General features: G+C 43.1%; 1 protein-coding gene across 1 annotated transcript in view; it reads left to right on the top strand.

Moving 5' to 3' along the window:
* The window catches only part of PITPNM3 (PITPNM family member 3), a 348,983-nt gene that overhangs the window by 257,251 nt on the left and 64,410 nt on the right, over positions 1-27,322 (top strand). The window contains 1 exon segment of the mRNA XM_043499395.1: positions 24,930-25,119. Coding sequence (XP_043355330.1) covers positions 24,930-25,119 — 190 coding nt within the window.

Below are 27,322 nucleotides of genomic sequence, written 5' to 3'. Positions count from 1 at the left end.
AAGCACTTTGAGGTCCTCTAATGAGTGCTCTGCACTCAAGCACATTAGTGTTTAATGTGAACTCTTTTCTCTAGGAGTCCAGTGCCCTGAGTTATCCTCCCTGTTAGAAGGGCGACCCAAACTATAAACACAATGCAAACTGCATCCAGCAGGTGGTATACATTCAAAAAAGTCACAAATCCAGTGATTACAGTGCAAGTACATTGTAGCTCAGTGAAGTACAAAGTTGAATGCCACGATCCATGATGTGTTAATAACTTCAAATTACTAACTCTCATTAGTTTCAAGACATTTCCTCTTTCAACCAAATAAAGGAGGTGTTTGATTTTTTTCCCCAATCCTCATGTGAAAGATTTCCTATCTTCCCATTGAGTGCTAGATTCCCCCCCCACACACACTGTCCTAATTTATTCCCTTTAATAAGATAGAGACTTTCTTGTAGATGGCAAATGGATGTAAGCTCCATTATGTCTTTTTTTCATGCCTTGTAAAAGTTCTCTGAGGTTTATTATGAGGATAAAATTTTTAATATGCTCTTAGTTGAGGAACGTGCTTTGTCAGCACAGCAGCCAGTAATGCAATAAAGAGAGATGAGATACTTCAAGCCCTTAACTGCATTGCAAGGAGTAATATTTTTCTGCATGGTGATAGGATGCTTTTTATAAATAACTACAGTTCTGGCATTCCACAGCAATGCTGCAATCTGTATCCCAAGTTATCGAAGGTCGTTGTAACTCAAACACTTGGCAGCTGTTCTGCTAAGAAGGCTGTAGCCACGTTATACCCTATAAAGCAATACCCTATAAAAATGGAAAGGCATCATTATTGCAATATACTGTAACATGATCTAAACAAATACAACAATAATCATTTTGCAAAACGATGGCCTATTTGATTCCCTCATGTATTCAAGGTAAACTCTGCATTGGTAAATAGGACTCCTGCCATTACATACAGTTAACCTGAATAAGAGTTCTGTGTAGGCTCAAAAGCTTGTCTCTCTCACCAATAGATGCTGGTCCAATAAAATATATTACCTCATGCACCTTGTCTCTCTAATATCCTGGGAGAAATGCAGCCACATTGCTGCATATTCTAGACAGTGAGCAGATAGTTGGTAACTACTCAGCCATATCGTAGGACATACCCTCAGGAAATGATGAACTTTCCAAAGATCTTTGCCCTATTTTCAAGGGACACTACCAAGGATCTATACTGGGTAGGGGTTTTCAGATATTGCAATCCATTTATGCTGAATTGTCATGGTTATTGTTTGATACCAAGCAGGCCAATTTAGGATAGTTCCAGTACATGCAATCAGAGATCTGATATAATGCTATGTTTCAACGGTGCCTTTCAAACAAAAAATGTTTCATGTTGCTTTCTAGCCAATTAGTTTTCTCCTGTAAATATAATCAATCAATCTAAACTCTCTGGGGGCAGGGATCATCTTTTTGTTCTGTGTTTCTATAGCACCTAGCACAAGGGGATCCTGGTCCGTGACTGGGTTCCTAGGTGGTATGGTATTACAAATACATTAAGTAATTAATTAATTTAATAATTAATAGCAAGGCTCTGGCCCTTTGTGACCAAGTTGATATAAATAGGCATAACTCTGTTGAAATCATTAGAGCTACACTGCTTTACATCAACTGAATATATTGCCCAGCCTCTATTGTATTAAACTTCTATGCATCTAGGTCCAGCTAAACTAACCCGAACACACTTGTGAAATTTTAGATGAGGAAGTATGGGCATTTTTGGCTATATCAGTGGTCTGTGTTTGGTCCAAGACATCTAAGACCTAGAGGTATAATGGCCTACCTAAAAGATAGTTTTCTAATGCTCAGTATTTTCTAGATGTTTTCTAATGCTCAGTATTTTCATGGTTTAAAATATCTGTAAGCCTTTTAAATTACCAACAGTGAGAGAAAGTGACAACTGAATTGAGAACACCTGTTCTTACTTGTCAATCAATAGCCCTTAGCCTTGCTTTAAATTCATAGAGGGGATATTATGTAATACGCTTATTCCCACAGTGTCGTTACCTCCATCATAATGTATCACTTGAATTCTCTGAGCCTGAAGATGTGAGCCAATATGTACTTTTAAATGAAAGGTGCAAATAAGATTCATGTAACAAAGCACCTAATGACTCGTGCTACTATTGCCTTCTGCAAACCGACTGTTTTTATGGCAGTTCCGTTTCCAGCTAAAGGTCAGTCATCAGATTTTTTTTTTTCCTGTAGCTCTCAAGTACACACTGTGACCCAGTTGTACATGGTGGCTAGGGTGACCAGATAGCAAGTGTAAAAAATCAGGACGGGGGTGGGGGGTTAATAGGAACCTATATAAGAAAAAGCCCCAAATATCGGGACTGTCCCTATAAAATCGGGACATCTGGTCATCCTAATGGTGGCTATCATAACGTTAAGCACAGTCTACCAAGGGAATCTCTCTAATTAACTAACTACTAGCATATATGATGGTATCCTTAGTCTTCAAAAACACAAATAACACTTTCCTTCTGAATAGTTTGATTAGTTCTGTTTAGTTCACATGATTGATTTGTTTGTGATGTGTGGGTCATTCTGTCCCGTGTCCATGTAAGTTTGAAAAAAAAGGGCCGGATCCAAAGCCCATTGAAGTCAATGTCCTTTATGCATGTGCTTAAGTGTTTGGCTGAATTGAACTCTGAATTCAGACAAGTAGTGAAGTCCAGGGGTGGCTCATGTATAGAGGGTATTAAGGCAGTACCCCACCTACGTGTGTGTGAGAGAGACTAAATACATACCACAAATACAGCGAAGCTGTAGATTTGCTGTGTTTGCAATCTGTTTAGTAGCAGGGCGTTCACCACAGCCCCATGAGTGGACCACGAAGTCAAGGTCTGACAAGAGACAAAGCTACAGTGATCTTCAATGGGGCTCAGGGCACTGGACTTACTGCCTAAGCCACAGGGTACAGTGACTGTAGAAATAGAGTGCTCACGTAGGGTGGGTCAGGGAAGTGGCAGGCACTACAACCGGGTTGGGTAGCAGGCTCTCGCTCCCTCTCTGGGACTCTGCTGGCTAGGGCTGTGTGGACAAGGTCTCGCCTGGCGGGGCAGGAGGAAGAGGCAGAGAGCGCGAATGTCATAGCAGAAAAAGAGGAGGATCCTGGGAAGGCAGTCTAAACCCAGGACTGGCCAAGTAACGAAGGACCCTAGGTGGCTAGGAGGGTCTCATTCTAGGGCAGATCCTCCCCTTTTCCATGTTTGCAGGTGGTGCCAGACCATGAGTGGTCAGGTTGTTTGTTTGTTTTCTGCTATGTCCCACTTTCCCCGACGTCCATGGTTTGTCTCTTTGTAAGAGTGAGTTACATAGTCCGTTGGGAAAAAGGGAGGGAATTCCTCTCGCTCCTGGGTGCTTCACGTGTTTATGGATGGTTTTAAAATATATTAAAAGCTGTAGGAGCTGGAGCTCCTTGCACATATAATTCAATTCAGCACGCATTAAATCTATGGAAAGCCTCCCATTGACTTCAGTGGGAGTTGCCATTAAGCCCTTACCTAGCACTTTTCAACCATATTATTATGTATTGTTTGTTAGGAAGAGATGAGTCTTGAGATTTAGGATTTTGGATGAAAGTGGCTGATCTGTTCTCAGCTGGTTTGTTGGGTAAAGCTTGTTTTCCAGGGTAATGTTAGTGGTGATCAAAAGCTGCTTCAGCAAAATATTGTCATATTGTATTAAGTCCTGATTCTGCAAACCCTTATGCCCATATGTTCGCAGGAGTGGACCCTAGGTTTGTATAATAGGAATTTAATTTTTTAAAAGGGAAGAGTCAGTCTTCTTTGAGCAGTGTCCCTATGGGTGCTCTGGTTCAGGTGTGCATATCTTCATATGGAGATTTTGTCAGCAGTGTCTGTTTGGGCTGCGTATGCACCGAAACTATCCTGATGCCCCCCAGGTGCTAAGGATATACAGAGTTGGAACAGACAAATCTCCTCAGTTCGTTCTTGACTGCCTCAGCCAGAGATGGAGTGTACAGCTGCATTCGCTTGCAGTTCTACCTTTACTAGTTTGTAGCCCATTTGTTCTTTTATAGTTTATACTTTTTGTGTCTTTAATTAGTTAGTGCAGAGCCTTTTGGGGGGAGGATTTCCATTAGTCAAGGCATTCGCCTTCTGCTCCCCCACCCCTCATTACATGGCGATATTTGAAGAAGTCTGCATTGCTATTGGGGTATGCTGAAGTCCCATGCTTCAAACATCGACTCACTTGCCAGGAGTCCTTCCTAGTTAATGACAGCCATATATCCACTGCCTTGGGGATAGACACATGGCCAGATCTACACAAGTTTCAAAAGCCACTCTAGGAGTGACAGGGAGCTAAAACTGTGTCTTCTAATGATGGAGCACTCCCTCTTCCCAGCTTCAGATCCTTCCCCAGAAATTCCTCCCTCCTATACCATGGGCTCAGAGCGCCCTGTCATCCTCCACAGCTTGCTCACTCTCCAGACATGAAGCAGTTACAGACTTGGAAGACTTCATCCAGGAGATGCATCAAATCTCCTCAGGGAGAACTTTCTTCTAGCAGACCTACCACACCAGAGAACCCCATACCCTTGAAAGATTTCCATGGAGGCTTGGAGATCAAAGTCCTCTAGTGTATCAAAGTCGCAGGATACCCATCGCTCAGTACCAAAACACCCTCCCACCGGTACCATCAAAACATGAGGAGAATACTAGAGGTAAGTACCCTGCACCTAAGAAGTCAGTACCACCTGCATTGACAATTCATCTGATGTTGATGCCACTCTTGGTACTGCATCCTTCCTCCTCTGGAGCTCACCAGGTCTAGGCATGAGCCCACTCAGTACCACAGGAGGTCAGATTCTCCAGGGACCTATTATTTGTCTCTGATGAGCCAGAGTCTCCTCTACTGAGTTCAGTTAGACTCCTGGTACCACAGCCTGCATTAGTACTGGCACTGCATAGTTCCCCAATACCCACACAGTCTGATAGGCAGATCCAACATCTGCTCCACCATTATTCTACGTGGATGAGAGCTCTTCAGACTCTCCTGAAATTATTCAGCCCACGAACACTTTGCAACCTCCATGACCTTGATGAATTCAACATCCTCCCTGTTATGACCAATTCTGGATGCCTCCCCTGTTTTCTTATGGGCCACCTTGAGCATTATATCATCAGCAATTTCCCAAGGCATCTAGCACTCCTGTGGAACACCAGAGATAGCGCTCCCAGGCTTCAAAGATTGCCTCTGTAAATACACAATTTGACATTTGGAAACGGAGCTCTTGAGAGAATCCAACTGAGAAGTTGGCTTTCTTCAACAAAGTGAGTTGTTTGGGGCTGTAACCTGCCACAAACCACTTTTAATTAAAGTAACTCTTCCTCCAACACCAAACACTGGGTTCTTCTGGTTTGTGTCTTCAGATTGTTGTTGCATCTTCAACTGCATGGGCTGCAAACTTCATCATTGACATCACTAATGAGAAATTAGCAAAGCATCACAGGCCATGATAGACTCCTGCACAACAGAGTTACTTCAGTATTATCCCTTTCCTCTCTAGAGACTGGCTTTGGTTAATGAAATCATCCTCCCTTGCTGGGTGAGCATATGTTTGCCTTTCCCTATTCTAAATTTCAATTGCAGGCTGTCTCTGCAGAGACAGGGCGATAACCATTCTATTCTTACTTAGTAGTAAACATTTATTTTTCTCTTTCACTGTTTCATCCCTGATGTGAATATTTTAAACAATAGTGCAGTTATGTATTTAAGATTGCGGGAGGGTGGAAGATGGACACATGCTATGGGCCTAATTCCCCTCACTCCATTCATCTGATGAAGTGGGTTCTAGCCCATGAAAGCTCATGCCCAAATACATTGTTAGTCTCTAACGTGCCACAAGGGCTCCTCATTGTTTTTGCTGATACCGACTAACACAGCTACCCCTCTGAAACCTGTCACATCTGTGTAAATCTGGAATAACTACATTGAATTCAATGGAGGCGTGGTCTATACTGGGGGAGGAGGGGATCGATCTAAGTTATGCAACTTCAGCTACGTGAGTAACATAGCTGAAGTCGATGTACTTAGACCTCCTCACCGCGGTGAGTCAACTGCTGCTGCTCCCCCATCAACTCTGCCTGAGCCTTTCGTGGCGCTGGAGTACAGGAGTCAACGGGAGAGCTCTTGGGGGTCGATTTATCATGTCTAGACTAGACACGCTAAATCGACCCGTGCTAGCTTGATCACTGCCTGCCGATCCAATGGGTAGTATAGACATACCTGGAGTTACACTGGTGATAGTGAGAGGAGAATCAAACTTTATGTTGGGTTTCTTTCTTTTCTTCTGTTTCTCAGCAAAGTTTGAGAACTCATTTATGTTGGTTTCCTCCAGCACTTCGATTTAAGAAATGGTTGCTTTTACAGCATGCCACAGATTTGGTCTCTTTGTAAAAAGTAATACAGTATGTTGCTCCAAACTATGCATTTAAGCATGATGGAGGACAGGATTAAAATTCCAAATGATCTGGACAAACTGGCGAAATGGTCTGAAGTAAATAGGATGAAATTAAATAAGGACACATATAAAGTACTCCACTTAGGAAGGAACAATGAGTTGTGCACACACAAAATGGGAAATGACTGCTTAAAAAGGAGTACTGTGGAAAGGGATCTGGGGATAATATTGGATCACAAGCTAAATATGAGTCAACAGTGTAACACTGTTGGCAAAAAAAAGCAAACATAATTCTGGGATGTATTATTAGGAGTGTTGTGAGCAGGACATGAAGTAATTCTTCTGCTCTATTCTGCACTAATTAAGTCTCAGCTGGAGTATTGTGCCCAGTTCTGGGCACCACATTTCATGAAAGATGTGGACCAATTGGAGAAAGTCCAGAGAAGAGCAACAAAAATGATCAGTGGTCTAGAAAACAAGATCTATGAGGGAAGATTGAAAAAATTGGGTTTCTTTAGTCTGGAAAAGAGAAGGCTGAAGGGGTACATAAGTTTTCAAGTACATAAAAAAGTTGTTACAAGGAGGAGGGAGAATATTTGGTCTCTTTAACCTCCGAGAATAGGACAAGAAGCAATGGGCTTAAATTGCAGCAAGGAAGGTTTAGGTTGGACATTAGGAAAAAAATCCTAATTGTCAGGGTGGTCAAGCACTGGAATAATGGAGGTTGTGGGCTCTCAGTCATGGAGGTTGTGGGCTCTCAGTCATCTGAGATTTTTAATAGCAGGTTAGACAAACACCGGTCAGGGATGGTCTAGATAATACGTAGTCCTGCCTTGAGTGCAGGGACTGGACTAGAAGACCTCTCGAGGTCCCTTCCAGTCCTACACTTCTATGATTCTATAATCTATCCATATTAGCAGTCTTCACTTGGATTTGTGTGAAAACATATTGTAGGCATAGAAGGAGTCTGATGACAATAATAGTACTGCCAAGCTGTTACATAGTGTTTTTTGATCTGTAGATCCTTACATGGAGATCATATTCTCCATTTTACAGATGGGGAAATGGAGGCACAGGGAGGTGAAATGACTTGACAAGGTCACTCTGTCAGGAGTCAGGCATTCGAATCCGGGTCTCTGGAGACCAGTGCTCTGCTCACTAGAGTATGATGCCTCCTCATAGTCTATTTGCATGGAGTGGTTGTGACTTCCCATTGCCACATCATTTAGAAGCATTCCCTTGATTTGCATCCAGTTGATCATCCCAATGTCCTTTCCAAAGAGGTACATGTCACCTTCTGATTCTGAGGCACTATATAACGGGGCTAGCTAGGCCCTTAAAAATAACGAGAGAGGAGGATGGGAACAAATTAGTGATTTAAACAAAGGTCTTTGACCTGCAGTCTAATCTCAGCCATTATGCTGAATCCCTGTGTGGCCTTGGGTAGGTTTTCTTTGCCTGAGTTTCCCCACTTGTCAAATGGAAATAATCCATCCCTCTCCAGGTTAATCTAGTCTAGGAAAAGTAGCTGAGGTCAGGTTTACTAACATTTTACCTAACCTGAACTAATCTGGATCTTTCCCCTTGATTAGATAAAGGTTTAACACCTTTTACCTCAATTTAGCTGCCCAGGTGGGACCGCTGAGTCTATCTAGGTAAATGGCATTAACTTGTGCCTACAGTAGGGAGAAGGTCAGGGTTAACTAGCCTTTTCCTAGACTAGAAAAACCCACAGGATGGTTGTAAGGATTGACAGTTGTTGTAAAGTGCTTGGATATCGAATAATCAACACCTTGGCTCTTATGGAGAGAACTCTTTCTTCTGTCAATATGAAGTATTTTACAAAAGCAGGAAGGTATTGTAATCCTTATTTTGTTAATGGGGAAACTGAGGCACATGCAGCTGGGGAAACTTGTCTGGAGTCACATAGTAGGTCACTGGTAGAGATGGGAGTAAAAACCAGGTCTCCCGACTCCCAGTTCAGTGCTCTTCCCACTGGACCACTACCACCAACAAAACATGTACAAATTTGTATTGAGAGAATACAGGCAGGTGTGGGTGGTATATAGGTTGAGTTTGGAATAGTCACATTGTTCATGAATGGAGTAAGCCTGACTGCATGCATGGACTTATCACCAGAGCAGAAAACCCTAAATGAGATGAGGCCTTTTCTCTGCATGCTTCTCCCTCTCTGTGTTGAGCGAGTGAGCAGACTGAGCCTTTTGCTATAAAATGCCTGTCTCCAGGTCCATCAGCCGGTAAGGTGAGGTTGCAGCAGAGGGAGGGGAGACATGACATTTCTGGGAGGTGATCTGGACTCTAGCTTTATGATGGCTGTGGGAAAGGAGGATAGGGCTTTGCAGGTGGGAGTGGTGGCTGGCTATGTGTGTGGGGGAGAGCTGTGTTATGGAGTTGGCGGGCAAGAGTGTGTGTGAACAAGGTGGTGCTGTTCTGGGGAAGAGGATTGCTGGTGGAAGTTGGGGAGGAATCCACAATTGATCAAAGGAGTTGCTTGCTTATTTTGCCCGCTCCTTGCTCATTTTGTCTGGTTAGTCACACACGCAAGCCAGCAGCATGTGCGCTAAGCATGGGATACCACCGCCCATTCCTCTTTCTCTCTAGCTGTGCCCTGATGTCTGATCCATGCTCAGCCATCTGGAAAGGTAAAGGAAAAGCCATGCTAGTGGCTGCAGGGAAGACCAGTAAATTGGCAGTGGAAGTAAGATGCAAATAAGCTAAGCTCCTGCAGTTTCCTGTTTTGCCTTCCCTTAACCAAAGCAGACGGCACCAGAAGTGTTTAGCCATATCGAAAAAAGCTGAACTAGAAGTTTGAATGACTTCCTGCGGCTAATTTCAGCGTCTGGCATGATACCAGCACTGCCTTGATGCTTTGTAGCGTGGAGTAGCCTGTCATGTGCACATTTGGGGCTGTCAGACAGATTTTTCTTGAGTTTGTGCGACTTTGCACCTGGAACATTCAGGGCTTAGAACTCCAGGATGCAATTAAGCAGCATAACTTGTGGATAAACATCTTATTTAGTAAATTGTAGGGGAGGAGGTGTGTTTTGATTACCGTGGTATTCCAGCCATGAGGTGCCAGATGACTGCTCTACCAGCAGCGTTAGATCTGATTTTAAATAATGTTATCTTGCATTTTCTGAATGTGGAGGAATAATTAGTGGTCAGGTAAGCAGAAGAATTGTCCTACCATACTGTCAATGGAATCAGAAGAGGTCTTGTCTTGTATGCACATATGCTGTGTATAGGCACGTGAAGGAATTGTACTTTGGTTTTCATTTTTAACACACACAGACAGTTCTAAATCTCTCCTCTGTTTTTTCCACCAAATGCATCCGATGAAGTGAGCTGTAGCTCACGAAAGCTTATGCTCTAATAAATTTGTTAGTCTCTAAGGTGCCACAAGTACTCCTTTTCTTTTTGTTCTCATCCTGCAATCCCTTGCTTGCTCAATTAGTCCCCTGGAAGTCAGTGTGGCTGATGATGCAAGGGCAGGGAACTGGGAATTTACATTGCAAAGTTTCACAAGCTGTTACAAGCTCAAGGTTGTTTAGAATAGTCTGCTCCCGTTTACAAGACTCACTTAAAATTCCCCACACGTGTCATAAATCAGAAAGTGGCTGCATATATACGCACATGTATTTGTTACCTTTATGTATTTGTAATGCATGACTCATCTCCTGTGACATTCACCTCCAACCTTCACTGGTGAGGAGAGACAAGGATAACACAAACTTACCCTAGCTATACTACTTGTGGCTAATCTCTCTCCTTCTCAGGAAGACAGTCAGAATGTAGATCGCAAAAAGAAAAGGAGTACTTGTGGCACCTTAGAGACTAAGCTCACGAAAGCTTATGCTCAAATAAATTTGTTAGTCTCTAAGGTGCCACAAGTACTCCTTTTCTTTTTGCGAATACAGATAACACGGCTGCTACTCTGAAGAATGTAGATCAGCCATCATGTTTTTGATAGATTAATTTCAGGAACGTACATTTATACACACATCAGTACAAGGCTCCCAATCTCAGACTAGAATTTCAAGTAGACAGGCTGTTGTGTAAACTGGAAAATATTTATTACAAGTAAATAATGGTCGTTAATTTTAGAAGACAGTGCACAATTATTGTATTGCAGTGATTGGAGCTTAGTATGAAGTGATTTCTGGTTGCTGTTCAGGAAGCTGGTTTTGAATTCTAAGGCCTTGATTCTGCAACGCATTTAAGCATGGTCTTAAGTCCAGCCCTATTCAGTAAAGCACCTTGAGAATGTGCTTAAGTCTCATTAAAATCAATGAAATTTAAGTATGTGTGTAAAGTTAAGCATGTGCTGAAGTGCTTTGCTGAACTGGGACCAGTATTCCGACACAATTTGAGGCCTGCCTGCATGAAGGATCATCTCCGCTTTGTAATACAGTGGCAATGATGACCAGTGTTGGCATTTGAGTGCACTGTGCCCTGGTTTAAGCATAGGTGAGTTAGTGGCCAGGTTATTTTACGGGAAGAGACATTGACTTTAGAGTTGGTTTCCTTCCTTGGTCTATCAGAGTCCAAGTCCATTGATTTTTCCACTTGTTTTGAAAGGCCTGTCTGTTCTCCCAGGCTTTTGAGAAGAGGGTAGGTTGATGAGACTGTGAGTGGGCTCCAGGGGGGTGGCATTTATTACTTGTAATCGGGTGTTAAGATTCAGCCACTTTATTAGTTTGTCTGTAAAATCTGTTCTGCTTTCAAATGTACAGATGTGTATCGAGCAAAAACCCCAAGTAGTGACAACGTTGTTTGAATGTACATTGACACACTCCGTCTCGAATGGTTTTCCACGTGCGTTTTATAGTAGAAATAGAAATCTCTCCTCCTGTTGTTGTGCCACAGGCATTGTCTCCATGCAGGTATTTCTAAATTGCAAATTAGAGTTATTTGAACCTGTTTGTAAAGCTGGTCACAATCCACCGTGTAATGACTTTCAAAAGGACTGAAGTTCTCTTCCTTTGTCTGGTACATACGTGGCCCTCATCACAGTAATATCTGAGTGCTTGATCTTTGCAACATCTCTGTGAGGCAGGAAAGTGCTATGATTCCAGTTTTACAGATGGGGGAGCTGAGGCATAGAAAGGTTAAGTGAGTTTCTCAAGGTCAGACAGGAAGCCAAGGTGGCAGAACAGGGATTGAACCCTGGTCTACTAGTCCTAACCACTGGATCATCCTGCCTCTCCACCCTTCCTACAGACTAAACATCCCATTTAGCCTAGAAACTTTAAAAGAGAACTGGATAAATTCATGGAGGCTAAGTACATTAATGACTATTAGCCAGGATGGGTAAGGAATGGTGTCCCTAGCCTCTGTTTGTCAGAGGGTGGAGATGGATGGCAGGAGAGAGGTCACTTGATCATTACCTGTTAGGTTCATTCCCTCTGGGGCACCTGGCATTGGCCACTGTTGGTAGACAGGATACTGGGCTGGATGGTCCTTTGGTCTGATCCAGTACGGCTATTCTTATGTTATGTTCTAAACTCAAATGGTAGTTTGCAGTCGATGTGGAGCTCTGCATTATTTTTGTCTGAGACCATAGTTGGCTGATGCCAGTATTTTAAAAAGAGGTTTAATTTTTTGTATATCAAAGCGGAATGAAGCTCTGCAGGGATCTGGAAACTGAACAAAATTACTGATGGGATATTGCTACCAACTTTGAAGCCTGCTCTTTCCCTACATCTTGCGGCGTTTTGAGAATGAATAGGAGAAAGGCCTTTTCTGATTGAGGTGAAAGAGTCTCTGCTTCTCATTTGGCTCTAATGTTTTATCTTTCCATCATTATGCTTTTTGCTCTACTATTTCCACCAATGGCCTTCATGTTCTTTTTGTATCACACAGTGTTTGAAGTAAGATGCCTGCAGAACTTAAGGGGAGAACATCCTGTGTTTCTTCCTTTATAAAACTGTAATAGATTGTTTGTGGGAGGGCGAATTGAACAACTAGCAGATACTAATGCTGACACACTTCACAGGTACAAACAAAGTACAGACCAGCTCGAATGATGCCAAATAATTCAGGATTCTACTATACAATCTAATTGCATAGCAGAGGCTATAAGACAACTGTGCAGGGATATGTCCCTGCCAATTACCCAGGGTCCAATTCTGATTTTAGTAGAGCTGTGGGTGAAATAAGATACTACTCTCTGTTCCATGGCATAAGGAAAAGAAGATTAACCCTCCCCATGCACACTTTGATACCCACTATCATCACCTGACATCAAAAACTTTATCACTCGGAGACTTGGCCTGCTGATGGGACATAGTAGTTCATGACATAGTTGGATTGTGATTTTTATGGCCTATTGGTATCAATGCAATCCCAACTCCTGGGCTGCAAGGTTGCCCTGATAAGGATGGTTTTGCAAATCTCAGGAGAGGCTGCAATCTTCAAGGGGTTATAAGGCACAAACAAATGCTAAGCTTGCATCAGCTCTGAAAATTGTGTACTAAAATTAATAAAACTTATTATTTTTAAGCAAATAAAAACCTCCTGATTAGGCCTGTGGCAAAACCTCCATTGTCTCCAGTGGTGCAGAATCCAGCCCTTATGGAATTGGTCCCACTGGTTTATTCACATAGCTAAGGACTGCAGGACATTGTCTATGGGAAATTTTTAAAATGCTATTAGGTTCAGTGTCTGATACTACTCATCTAGTGAGTGATGTGCAGAAAAGCCTCCTAGACTTTTGATGTTTAACCCAGAGTCCTTAGCAGCATTGATTTAAGTGACAAGCCAGTTCAAGATGAAGTACTCCATTAAAATGTAATGCCTGATAAGTATGAACTGCTTTGAGGTTTACTTATGAAAATAATTACTGAAATGGATGGGATGCTGTCCAAATTAACCTTGGTAAAAGGGGCCCACAGTTCTTGAGAAACAACAAAAGCAAAAGTGGGGAGGGGAAGCATACCATAGCACTTAGTGAAATGACAATGTGTCTAATGGACCACATCTGACATTCTGAAGGAGCCGTAGATGTTAAGTAATGAATTTAATTTTCAGAGTATCTAGGATGTATTTTCTCATTTCCCCCCTTTTCTCTAGAAAATACCAAATGACAAAAGGTACTATTTCTTTCCTAATCATCAATCTAAAAGTCCTCTGAGACAAATCTCTCTCTCTCTCAGGATGAAAAGTTGATGCTTTACTTCACATACTGAGGGCTAGACCTGTGGCTGGTGTAAATGGACATAGTTCATTTACATCAGCTGAGATTTGGTCCTATGATTGACACACACAAAATAAAAGGAGTACTTGTGGCACCTTAGAGACTAACAAATTTATTAGAGCATAAGCTTTCGTGAGCTACAGCTCACTTCATCGGATGAGTGAGCTGTAGCTCACGAAAGCTTATGCTCTAATAAATTTGTTAGTCTCTAAGGTGCCACAAGTACTCCTTTTCTTTTTGCGAATACAGACTAACACGGCTGCTACTCTGAAACACACAAAATAGTTCCATTGAGTTTAATTGCACCAGTTTCCAACAGGCTTGCGAGTTTGTGGTTGTAGGCAGTGGTACTGAATTGCATATTTTCAGCATTCTTGGTGGAAGTTTACAATCCTCCTCCTTCCTAATTTTACCTAAGAAATCCCCCAAACATCTATAGACAAATTCATTTGTGTGTTGCCCGGAGGTTGACCGATTGGGAGTTTAGAATGGGGTTACAGTCAAAAAAGAGACGGTTAAAAATGCTATCCTGTTACTGCTCTTTGCTTCCTAAGTTTCTTATGCATCACATCCATTTAGTTTACTGATTTGAAAAACACATGTTTCCTGCACTCCTCTCTGGAGTGCTAATGTTGCTGGGAAAGCCACTGTGAAGTGTCTGCATTAGGAAGAACATAGCTTTACTTTCAGGTACTCGGCTGAACTTGGGTCAGATCAGTGTAGCTGCATCATTTTACACCAGCTGAGGATCTGGGGCTCCTATTGGAACTGTAATCTAATGGCCTGATTCTCCTCTCTTTAGGCCTGGTCTATATTAGAGTTTGGTTGATGTAAGGAGCCTTACATAGACTTAACTCTGTAAGCATCTACGCTACAAAGTTGCTCCCACCAAAGTAATTTGCTCACTTCATCAACCTAATAACTCTAGCTCTGTGAGAGGTGTAGTACTTAGGTCAACGTAGTTAGGGCAACGCAGTGGCTGTTACTTACATCGTCTGTTGGCTGTCAGCTCCATGTGGGCCTGACAGCTTGGGGTGAGGGGGGGATACTTAAGTCTGGTGAGGAGACATATCACTCACAGAAGCGCTTCTGGTGAGGAGACACCCCACTGACAGAAGGAGGGTAATGTGGATATGAAAAACTGCAGTAATCACTGTGATGGCTGTACATCGATCTACCTTAGGTCGACTTAATTTTGTAGTGCAGACAAGACCTTACTGGTCTTTCCTCTTTTTTTACTGTTCTACTTGTGCAGCTTCACACTCTCAAAGAGAAATGCTGCTAGTTTCCACTAGTGTCAGGGCTTGATGCTGGAAGGTGCTAAGCACTCTCTGGCCCTGTTCCAGCAATGCACTTTCAGAATGGAAGTTGTCCCATTTCGCTGTTCTTGTGCTTTGCTGGATCAGAGTCAGAGCGGTCAGCGCTTTGCACAACTGATTCTTAAAGGAAGGGGGAATCCTGTTCTAGACCTGTTTTACTGGTGAGGTAGGGAACACCCACATCCTGCGCTGATAGCAGCACCTCACAGGATTGGGCCCCAACACGCATAAATTGTTCCCTCTGCCTTTTCCTTTCCCAAGTGTTAAGCCTGCAGCACCCCTCCCCAAAGAAGTCAGTCAGAAGGGACTAGGATGGGGTTGTGATCTGCATCAGCTAGAGTTTGAAAACTATTTTGCTAACCCCCTGTGTTGGATGTTGAATATTCTCTCTCTCTCTCTCAGCCCCCATTATACAATCTGTTACCCCTGCAAGCAGCTGGCTCTGTGACATTGTATCATTTGTGCCCAGTCAACAGATGCCACTAAAACCTAGCTCTCTAGGGTTCTGGATCTGTTTTGGATACAGCGCCGGCAATTAAGGGGATACTGTCTGCATCTGCAACATTATTACAATTAATGGATTCACCTGCCCCCTGGTGATTTCCTCTCCTCCTCACTCCACCACTTTGTGAATGCAGCACTTCCAAACTGGTGCATGTAAGGGCCTCCTGCAGTGCTCTGTCAAGGCACCAAGGTAACAAGGCTTTGTGTTTGTCTCTGACATCCTGCCTATCTCTTGTGATAAAGAGCTTCCTCTTTTCCACGGTGTCCTTTTCAAGTGCTGCTTTTTCGTTTTCATTGTGTTTATGATAACAAAAATCTCCCCTTCTGTGACCTTTGCAATAAAAGAAAAATAAACTGTTCTTTTCCAACCAGGTAATTATTTGTAATTAATTTAGCAGGAATTAATCATTAATCACGAGGGACGTGATCGTTCCCCTCTATTCGACACTGGTGAGGCCTCATCTGGAGTACTGTGTCCAGTTTTGGGCCCCACACTACAGGAAGGATGTGGATAAATTGGAAAGAGTACAACGAAGGGCAACAAAAATGATTAGGGGTCTAGAGCACATGACTTATGAGGAGAGGCTGAGGGAGCTGGGATTGTTTAGTCTGCAGAAGAGAAGAATGAGGGGGGATTTGATAGCTGCTTTCAACTACCTGAAAGGGGGTTTCAAAGAGGATGGCTCTAGACTGTTCTCAATGGTAGCAGATGACAGAACGAGGAGTAATGGTCTCAAGTTGCAATGGGGGAGGTTTAGATTGGATATTAGGAAAAACTTTTTCACTAAGAGGGTGGTGAAACACTGGAATGCGTTACCTAGGGAGGTGGTAGAATCTCCTTCCTTAGAGGTTTTTAAGGTCAGGCTTGACAAAGCCCTGGCTGGGATGATTTAACTGGGACTTGGTCCTGCTTTGAGCAGGGGGTTGGACTAGATGACCTTCTGGGGTCCCTTCCAACCCTGATATTCTATGATTCTATGATTAATTAATTGCTGAACTGCAGCTTGATCCTGATTTCTTTGCTCACTCATGAAAAATGTTGCTGGCTAGTAATTTTTTTTTACCCTCTGCTTCTGTATATTTCTCTTCTGGATTTCCTTTTGTATCTTGCTTTTATTATGTAGATGTGATCTTTTTCCTCTTTCGAAAATTCCCATTCTAAATTATTATTTTTGTTTTTTAAGTGAGTGTTATATAGCTAGGGAGGCCTTTTTATTTTATATTTTTAAAGTTTGGCTTTATTTTATTTTATTTTATTTTTGGCACTGGTACTCAGCAATCTGTCTGCTTTGCATTTGGATGGTCTAATCCGCTGGCAGAGTAAAGTCATGTTAATTGATAAATTGATGCTACCTGGCAGAGCAGCTGAGCTCCAGGTCTTTAAAAATTTTGAACTTCTTAGGATGTAAAATATCTGTCACTTGAGTGCTTTAGCACAGGCTAAACATGGAAATTTACAGTGAGGCTTAGAGGAAAATACAGACCAACCACTGCATTTCAGAGCTGTAAGTAGTTTTGTTTTTCTTAAATTGGTATCATCTGTGGTGGTGATAATAGTTCCATAGAGCTAATCCCATCTCAAACGACACACTGTTTAATATTGTTATAGCACAGAGGTTCCTGTCAAAATCTGGAACTGGTTGTACTAAATCCAGGGCAATCACATAATAACAGGGAGTCCCTGCCCTGAGGAGAATATATTCTAAGGGTATGTCTACACTACGAAATTAGGTCGAATTTATAGAAGTCAGTTTTGTAGAAAGCGTTTTTATACAGTCGAGTGTGTGTGTCCCCACACAAATGCTGTAAGTGCATGTAGTCGGTGGACTGTATCCACAGTACCGAGGCAATCGTCGACTTCCGGAGCTTTGCACTGTGGGTAGCTATCGCACAGTTCCCGCAGTCTCCACCGCCCATTTGAATTCTGGGTAGAAATCCCAGTGCCTGATGGGGTAAAACATTGTCACGGGTGTTTCTGGGTACATATCATCAGGCCCCCGTTCCCTCCCTCCCTCCGTAAAAGCAAGGGCAGACAATCGTTTTGCGCCTTTTTTCTTGAGTTAACTCTGCAGATGCCATACCACGGCAAGCATGGAGCCCGCTCAGCTAACCGTCACCGTATGTCTCCTGGGTGCTGGCGGACGTGGTACTGCATTGCTACACAGCAGCAGTTTATTGCCTTTTGGCAGCAGACAGTGCAGTATGACTGGTAGCCGTTGTCGACGTCGTTCTGGGTGCTCTTTTAGCCGGGCACCTGGGCAAACATGGGAGTGACTCAGCCCAGTCATTTCCCTTGTTTCGTCTCATGGCGATTGAGTCCTACCGGCAGTGCACTGTCTTTTAATCTCCAGCCAGCGAAGATGATGGCCAGCAGTCACGCTGCACCGTCTTCTGCCGAGCACCCAGAAGGTGACGATGGCTAGCGGTCGTACTGCACAGTCTGCTGCCAGCAAGATGTATAAAGATAGATGAAGTGGCTCAAAACAAGAAATAGACCAGATTTGTTTTGTATTCATTTTCTCCTCCCTCCCTCCCTCTGTGAAATCAACGGCCTACTAAACCCAGTTTTGAGTTCTATCCTTGAGGTTTTTAGTTTTATTCTTGAGGTGGCCATTCAGTTTCTTGCAAAGCCACCCCCCTTTGTTGATTTTTAATTCCCTGTAAGCCATGTCATCAGTTGCCCCTCCCTCCGTCAGGGCAACAGCAGACAATCGTTCCACGCCTTTTTTTCTGTGCAGACACCATACCACGGCAAGCATGGAGCCCGCTCAGATCACTTTGGCAATTAGGAGCACATTAAACACCACACGCATTATCCAGCAGTATATGCAGCACCAGAATCTGGCAAAGCAAAACCAGGCGAGTAGGTGACGTCAGCGTGGTTACGAGAGTGATGAGGACATGGACACAGACTTCTCTCAAAGCACGTGCCCTGGCAATGTGGGCATCATGCTGCTAATGGGGCAGGCTCATGCGGTGGAACGCCGATTCTGGGCCCAGGAAACAAGCACAGACTGGTGGGACTGCATAGTGTTGCAGGTCTGGGACGATTCCCAGTGGCTGCGAAACTTTTGCATGCGTAAGGGCACCTTCATGGAACTTCGTGACTTGCTTTCCCCTGCCCTGAGGTGCAAGAATACCAAGATGAGAGCAGCCCTCACAGTTGAGAAGCGAGTGACAATAGCCCTGTGGAAGCTTGCAATGCCAGACAGCTACTGGTCAGTCGGGAATCAATTTGGAGTGGGCAAATCTACTGGGAGGGCTGCTGTGATGCAAGTAGGCAACGCAATCAAAGATCTGCTGATATCAAGGGTAGTGACCGTGGGAAATGTGCAGGTCATAGCGGATGGCTTTGCTGCAGTGGGATTTCCTAACTGTGGTGGGGCCATAGACGGAACCTATATCCCTATCTTGGCACAGGAGCACCAAGCCAGCGAGTACATGAACCGCAAGGGGTACTTTTCAATAGTGCTGGAAGCACTGGTGGATCACAAGGGATGTTTCACCAACATCAATGTGGGATGGCCGGGAAAGGTACATGACGCTCGCATCTTCAGGAACTCTGGTCTGTTTCAAAAGCTGCAGGAAGGGACTTTCTTCCAAGATCAGAAAATAACCATTGGGGATGTTGAAATGCCTATAGTTATATATGGAGATGGAGATATCCTCATGGGGATGGGCATGGGGATATCCTCATGAAGCCATACATAGGCAGCCTAGAGAGTAGTCAGGAGCTGTTCAACTACAGGCTGAGCAAGTACAGAATGGTGGTAGAATGTGCATATGGATGGTGGGAGGTTGAGGCAAATCGCCTGGCTGCTGGTTACGCACAGCCAGGCACCAGGGTGGTTAGAAGAGCACAGGAGGGTGAGGTGCGCATCAGAGAAGCTTTGAAAACCAGTTTCATGACTGGCCAGGCTACGGTGTGAAAGTTCTGTTTGTTTCTCCTTGATGAAACCTCCCGCCCCTTGGTTCACTCTACTTCCCTGTAAACTAACCACCTTCCCCACCTCCCTTCGATCACCACTTTCAGAGGCAATAAAGTCATTGTTGCTTCACATTCATACATTCTTTATTAATTCATCACACAAATAGGGGGATAATTACCAAGGTAGCTCAGGAGGGGTGGTGGAGGAGGGAAGGACAAGGCCACACAGCACTTTAAAAGTTTAAAACTTAATGAATGCCAGCCTTCTGTTACTTGGGCAATGCTCTGGGGTGGAGTGGCTGGGTGGCCGGAGGCCCCCCCACCATGTTCTTGGGCGTCTGGGTGAGGAGGCTATGGAACTTGGGAAGGAGGGTGGTTGGTTACACAGGGGCTGTAGTGGCGGTCTGTGCTCCTGCTGCCTTTCCTGCAGCTCAACCATACGCTGGAGCATATTAGTTTGATTCTCCAGCAGCCTCAGCATTGAATCCTGCCTCCTCTCATCATGCTGCCGCCACCTTTCAGCTTCAGCCCTCTCTTCAGCCCGCCACCTCTCCTCCCGGTCATTTTGTGCTTTCCTGCACTCTGACATTGTCTGCCTCCATGCATTCGTCTGTGCTCTGTCAGTGTGGGAGGACAGCATGAGCTCAGAGAACATTTCATCACGAGTGCGTTTTTTTTCGCCTTCTAATCTTCGCTAGTCTCTGGGAAGGAGAAGATCCTGTGATCCTTGAAACACATGCAGTTGGTGGAGGAAAAAAAAAGGGACAGTGGTATTTGAAGAGACACATTTTATAGAACAATGGGTATACTCTTTCACGGTAAACCTTGCTGTTAACATTACATACATAGCACGTGCTTTCGTTACAAGGTCACATTTTGCCTCCCTCCACCACGTGGCTAACAGTGGGGAACATTTCTATTCAGCTATAGGCAAACAGCCTAGCAGGAACGGGCACCTTTGAATGTTCCCTTAAGAAAAGCACCCTATTTCAACCAGGTGACCATGAATGATATCACTCTTCTGAGGATAATACAGAGAGATAAAGAACGGATGTTGTTTGAACGCCAGCAAACATACACTGCAATGCTTTATTCTACAATGATTCCCGAGTACGTGCTACTGGCCTGGAGGGGTAAAGTGTCCTACCATGGTGGATGGAATAAGGCTGCCCTCCCCAGAAACCTTTTGCAAAGGCTTTGGGAGTATATCCAGGAGAGCCACGAATGCCAGGGCAAATTAATCATTAAACATGCTGGCTTTTAAACCTTGTATAGTATTTTAAAAGGTAAACTCACCAGAGGTCCTTCTCCGCCTGGCGGGTCCAGGAGGCATCCTTGAGTGGGTTTGGGGGGTACTGGCTCCAGGTCCAGGATGAGAAACAATTCCTGGCTGTTGGGAAAACCGGTTTCTACGCTTGTTTGATGTGAGCTATCTACAACCTCATCATCATCTTCCTCGTCCCCAAAACCTGCTTCCGTGTTGCCTCCATCTCCATTGAAGGTGTCAAACAACATGGCTGGGGTAGTGGTGGCTGAACCCCCTAAAATGGCATGCAGCTCATCATAGAAGCCGCATGTTTGGGGCTCTGACCCGGAGCGGCCGTTCGCCTCTCTGGTTTTCTGGTAGGCTTGCCTCAGCTCCTTAAGTTTCACACGTCACTGCTTCGGGTCCCTGTTATGGCCTCTGTCCTTCATGACCTGGGAGATTTTTACAAATGTTTTGGCATTTTGAAAACTGGAACGTAGTTCTGATAGCACGGATTCCTCTCCCCATACAGCGATCAGATCCCGTACCTCCCGTTCGGTCCATGCTGGAGCTCTTTTGCGATTCTGGGACTCCATCATGGTCACCTCTGCTGATGAGCTCTGCATGGTCACCTCTGCTGATGAGCTCTGCATGGTTACCTGCAGCTTGCCACACTGGCCAAACAGGAAATTGAAATTCAAAAGTTCGCGGGCCTTTTCCTGTCTACCTGGTCAGTGCATCTGAGTTGAGAGTGCTGTCCAGAGCGGTCACAATGGAGCACTCTGGGATAGCGCCCGGAGGCTAGTACCATCTAATTGCACCCACAGTACCCCAAATTCGACCCAGCAAAACCGTTTTCAGCGCTAATCTTCATATCCGAGTGAAATTTACTTCACCTTCACTCCCCTCCTCTCCCACAAAACCTTACTCTTTGGGCTTTGGGCAGTGCAGTGAGATCCAGCCCCACATACCTCAAACAGAGGCCAAGGTACAAAGTGATAAAGCGAAATATTTTTTCACACAATGGATAATTGGGCTGTTGATCTCATTGCTGTAGGAGGTCATTGAGGTTAAAAATTTAGGAAGAGTCAAAAATGTTTGGACATTTATATGGATCACAAGAAAATGCAGAATTAAAATAGATTATGCTAACAGAAGCTTGGAAGGGATAGTGAAGCTCATGCTTCAGGGTTTAAGCTAATCTCTTACTATGAGAGATTAGGTGGAGACCAACTGCAGCAAATCATCCCGCATCTGCCTGCTGTAGGGTTCTTATACTTTCTCCCAAAGAATCTAGTCCTGGCGACAGTCAGAGAAAGGATATTGGACTAGAGGGACCTTGAGTCTGATCCAGTTTGGCAATTCCATAGCTCCTGTTCCTGTACAACTGACCCACTCCAGCATTCATTAGTTCAGCCTATAAAATCCTCTGCAGTATTTCCATGCATTGTTAGCCCATAAGGTCATGTTTCTGAGTTGCTGGCAGCTCTCTCCATCTGTCTAAACTGTGGCATTTATGAGATACCCCCCCTCCCCCCGCCACCAGGGTTAATACGATTCTGCGTTCAAGTGGCTAAAATGGGCTATAACTTTGTTGAACATGCAATGCATGATTGATGGGGGTAAGCACTTTGAGATCTGCAGGTGTAAGGGTATGTACTGCTGCAGAAGTGTGATGGTATTGTAAGTGTATCTTATAAAGAATTACATAGGTCAACCCAACCTGAGAGAGAACTACTAGCGAGGGAAAGAGTTTTTTGTAGGATTGAATGGTTGAAGTTTCCAAAGTAGTCTAGGAGATTTACACACACATCTGCCACTTACAATTAATGGAAGATGCATGTCTAAAACCCTTAGGCTGCTTTGAAAATCTCAGTCTCAGTTACTATCATTTCATTTCAAGGGGTCATTTAAGGTGAAGTTGTCCATTGACACCCCTCTGGTCATAGTGGGGGAAAGTGCGGGTGACGGAGAGGATGGAACGCATTGGGGTTGGGGGGTGCTATTTGGCCACTTCACCTTGAATGGTCCCTTGAAATATGTGTTAACGACTTATGCTAAACAATCTGTTCCACCTTGTATTTAGCTGGGACACTCGGAGTACCTTTCCGAGACCTGAAGAGCTCTGTGTAAGCTTGAAACTTGTCTTGTTCCCCAACAGAAGTTGGTGCAATAAAAGATATTACCTCACCCACCTTGTCTCTCTTGTATCCTGACTGTGACATAGCTACAACAACACTGCATACAACAATGGCAGAATTAATGGTGTCATTTAAAGTTTATACAAGAAATTAGCTGGGGTTGTTTGATGTTTTTGGTTTTTGTTTTGGTTTTTGCTATCTTTCCCTGATTTAGACACACTTAGCAGTCCAAAAATTATTATACTGAAGGAACCCCAGTAATCTTGGCCAGTTAGTGTTTTATACTTTGGTTATTGGAAAAGACTGCAGGTAACTTTAAGAAATATCTTCTCCATATCTCTCTACTCTGAGATCTGGTTGCTTTTTCTCTCTGATTACCAGATGTAGATTACCCAACCACTGTAGCCTTCTGTTTCTCAGGTGCGGGGCTTTTTTTGTTCCCTTCCTCTTAGTTATTTGTTAATTAATCATAGCAAACTTCAGGGATTGACCATCTAGATCGCAAATACTGTTTGTTTTTAATGTCTAAACTCATTCACTTCAAAATCTGACCCTACACTTCTCTGTGCTCATTTCCCCATGTGTGAAATGGTGATGCTTACCTGCTTTGTTGTGAGGTTTAATTAAAGCGCTCTGAGATCTTTGGAGTATTTTGCACTCCAACTACTATTATTTATGAAGTCTTTGTTTTCTACCTCTGCAGCCTTGGCTGAAATCCAGCCTAATTTTCAAAGTACTTTTGACCTTATCTTAGTCTCAAAAGGTGCATAAATATATTCTGAATATATGAATATATTCATCGGAAATGCATCCGATGAAGTGAGCTGTAGCTCACGAAAGCTTATGCTCTAATAAATTTGTTAGTCTCTAAGGTGCCACAAGTACTCCTTTTCTTTTTGCGAATACAGACTAACACGGCTGCTACTCTGAAACCTAAATATATACTGCCACCTTAGAGACTAACATTTATTTGAGCATACGCTTTCGTGAGCTACAGCTCACTTCATCGGAAATGCATCCGATGAAGTGAGCTGTAGCTCACGAAAGCTTATGCTCAAATAAATTTTAGTCTCTAAGGTTCCACAAGTACTCCTTTTCTTTTTTGTGAATACAGACTAACATGGCTGCTACTCTGAAACCTAAATATATTCTGAGAACCTGGCATGAGGTGATTGACTTGCAATTTCTGTTCTCTGGGAATTGTTTTTCCCCTTCACTTTTAAAGATCATCCAAAGCATGACTGACAGGTTGGCATGGGGAAATGTGCAAGGCTAAAATCTAGACTAGACGTAGAGGGTTTAAAACAGTACTACGTTAAAGTGTACTAAGGAACCTTTAGTGCAGTCCAGCAGGTTCTACACAGACCAATTAATACACAGTATGTTTGTGTGCTTTAGAAGTCAAACCCCTGTAGAGCACATTACCTCACTATGTAGACAAGCCCTCAGATAAAACTGGTATCCTAGTAAATCTAAACATCAGTTTTCAAGCCAGTCACATTCTTTTGTATAATGCTAATAGATGAATGTTTAAATATCGTTTTGGGACATATGTTTTAAAATTACTTTTATGTAATTGATCAGATAATAGGCTGATCTTGTTCTGCCTCTTGGAAGGAATATTGTCAAGTCAGATTTTCTCCAAAATTTATACAAACTTTTACAAAATCTCATTGACAGAAATGTTTCTGTATTTTTAAAAATAATTTGAAGGGGAGCCATTCATTTGGAAGACTATCATATTCCAGTGCAGCAGCTGCGTCCTATCAACTGTTGTATTGTGCTAATGTATGAAAACCAGAAACTGAATCTGTTTCCTTCTTGCATTTGTCTCGGCTTCTTTAGTAAAAATAAGGAGCATAAATGGTGAAGAATAAATCAGATTTATAAAAACTCCTTCCACTCTAACAATCTAAAGCAGTGTCAATAATACAGATCAGGAAAGCCTAGCTTTTAAAGAGATGATTTTTTAAGGTGATGGTGTTTTGTACCAAACCTGACTAGCCCAGGATCATTTCAGTTTAATACACTGACATAAAGACTGTAATATTGTGTGCTTCCTTTTGTTGCATTTTCATGATGACAGTATCTTCTTCTTCAGCCTGAATCCCTACAGCTATGATGAGAACTGCCTCAGCAGTAGTGAAGACCACATCCCATTGGCTGCCTTGCCCTTGCTGGCCATTTCCTCCCCTCAGTACCAAGATGCAGTTGCCATGGTGATTAGCAGAGCCAACCTAGTTTACAATGAATTTCTCAAGTCTCCAGATGGGACTGGTTTTAATGGACAGGTAAGACCATTTCCTCTTACATCAAAGAAAAATGCTTTGGGCCAGGCTGAGTTTCCATAATTTTAAGCCGTTGTGTTGAGTGTATCAAGTTACTAGTATGTGGATGACACAGCAACTGAGATGAAGCAGTGTTAGCATGGGAGTGCCAAATGTCTGTTAAACCTCTGTGAACCTTTCCCAGACCTGAAGAAGAGCTCTGTGTAAGCTCAAAAGCTCTCTTTCGCCAACAGAAGTTGGTTCAATAAAAGATAGTTCCTCACCCACACTGTCTCTCTGTTAATCCTCTGAGCGTGTCCAGGGTGAACTAGAAGCTTCCTGAAATCCTGAGCAGTGTCAGTTTGAGTTGGTAACTCATGCAGTTAATAGAAAGACTGGACCAAAAAGTGTGAGAATAATGGAATTTTTGGTTCATTGGCAATTTTAAAAAGTTTAAAATCAATATTTGGGGTCAGACCAAAAACTAAAATATAGAAATTTTGTCAGCAAATTGAAAAGCTGAAGAAAATTTTTGTTGTGGGTTGAACAAAATTTGAAACACTTCATGTTGCAAATGTCAAAACAAAATGTTTTTTTTTTTCTGACTTGTTCTCTCCCCCCTCCACCACTACTCCAAAGTGAACAATTAATCAAAACCAACACACATTCATGAAATGTTTTGGTGTGGCTGAATCTGCAATTCTCACTGGAAAAAGTTTCAGCTGAAAAATTTACTCCACTCTAGCTGTACCTTCTCTCCCAGACAGTCCAGTTCCCAAGTTTGTATAACCCCTTTGCAGATGATGGGAGTTGAGGGACCTCAGCACATCTCTGATTAGGCCATAGGGAATCGAACATTTAAGTACTGGTATCCCCCTCTCTTGTCACCATTCAGTAAAACACAGGGAGGAAGCATGATCTTATGCTTGAGGACTCGAAAGATCTCGATTCAGATTTTGGCTCTGCCACACATTCCCTTGTGTGACCATGGGCAAGTCACTCAGTATCACTGGGCCTGATACAAATCCCAATTAAATCAGCTGAAAGACTTGCATGGAATTTATTGGGTTTGGGATCACCACTATCCTTTAGCTACCTGGTCTCTAAATGGGATTACTAATACTTCTCTACCTTATTGAGGATACATTTATTACTGAGTATGAAGTGCTTATAAATACTTGTGTGGGGGAGCCTTTAAAGGTCTAGATAGAAACAGTTGTTTTAAGTACAGCGAGGTTTCAAAGGCTCTGAAAGAAAAAAGATTTTTAATCTGAGGGTACAGTGTAATCTTCTGAGGAAAGCATGAGTTTTATTACACAAACAAATTGGTTAAACAAATTGTTTTTTTTTCATAACAATAATAGGATTTGGAGCCAGTTTAATATCCATAGTAAAAATGTTCTCGCTTGGAGCTTTAAAAAAAAACCAAAAAAACACAAAACCCCCGGCTACTATGACAGAACATTATGAAAGGTGAGATTATGCAAAGAAAAATTATACCAATTACAGAGATAATTATAAAACAGATCTCTTCCAGTAGAAATTGAATGTTGAGAGGTTTGTTTTTCTTTAGGCCAAAGCTACAAAAAAGGCTCTGTTTGAAAAATATCTATTTGAAATTCACCTGGGAGGATGTAAACAATCTCAGTATATTTTGCATGTTTCCACCACACAGGAGAAGTGCTGATATCATTAGAACGAAAATGTGATGTCATTCTCTGTATTGTTCACGGTCCTCGATTTTGGCAACTGGATAAAAACATCCAATTCACCTCTAAATATATAGGTCTCTAGTTATAAAATATGTACAGTATAATTAAGTGAAAGTGGACTGGGAGTCGGGCCTTCAGTTCTATTCCCAGGTCTGCCACTGACCTGCTGTGTGACCTGAGCAAGTCACTTCATGTGTCCGTGCCTCAGTTTCCTCTCCTACCCTTTCCTCTCTTGTTTGTTTACTTTACAAACTCTTTGGGGCAAAGGACTGCCTTACTCTACAGCGGGAGGGGCTAGCTATCCAGACTATGTACCCATCTCAGACTACAGGCATGCCTCAGGGTGGCTAGCCCCACCTGCCACTGTAGTGACATATTTTTAGCACGCTAGCTGTCATTGAGGTAATGCAGGTATGTCTCTTTGAGGTGGGAATCACATCCTGCTACTCTAACACTAATAATCATCATCATTAAAATGAGAATTGTCATGGTAAGTGCAATCAGATACCATTAAT

The sequence above is a fragment of the Dermochelys coriacea genome, chromosome 17, assembly GCF_009764565.3.
Source record: "Dermochelys coriacea isolate rDerCor1 chromosome 17, rDerCor1.pri.v4, whole genome shotgun sequence".
Lineage (NCBI taxonomy): Eukaryota > Metazoa > Chordata > Testudines > Dermochelyidae > Dermochelys > Dermochelys coriacea.
Note: the sequence above shows the minus strand (reverse complement) of the source record. Positions and strands in the feature narration are given on the sequence as shown.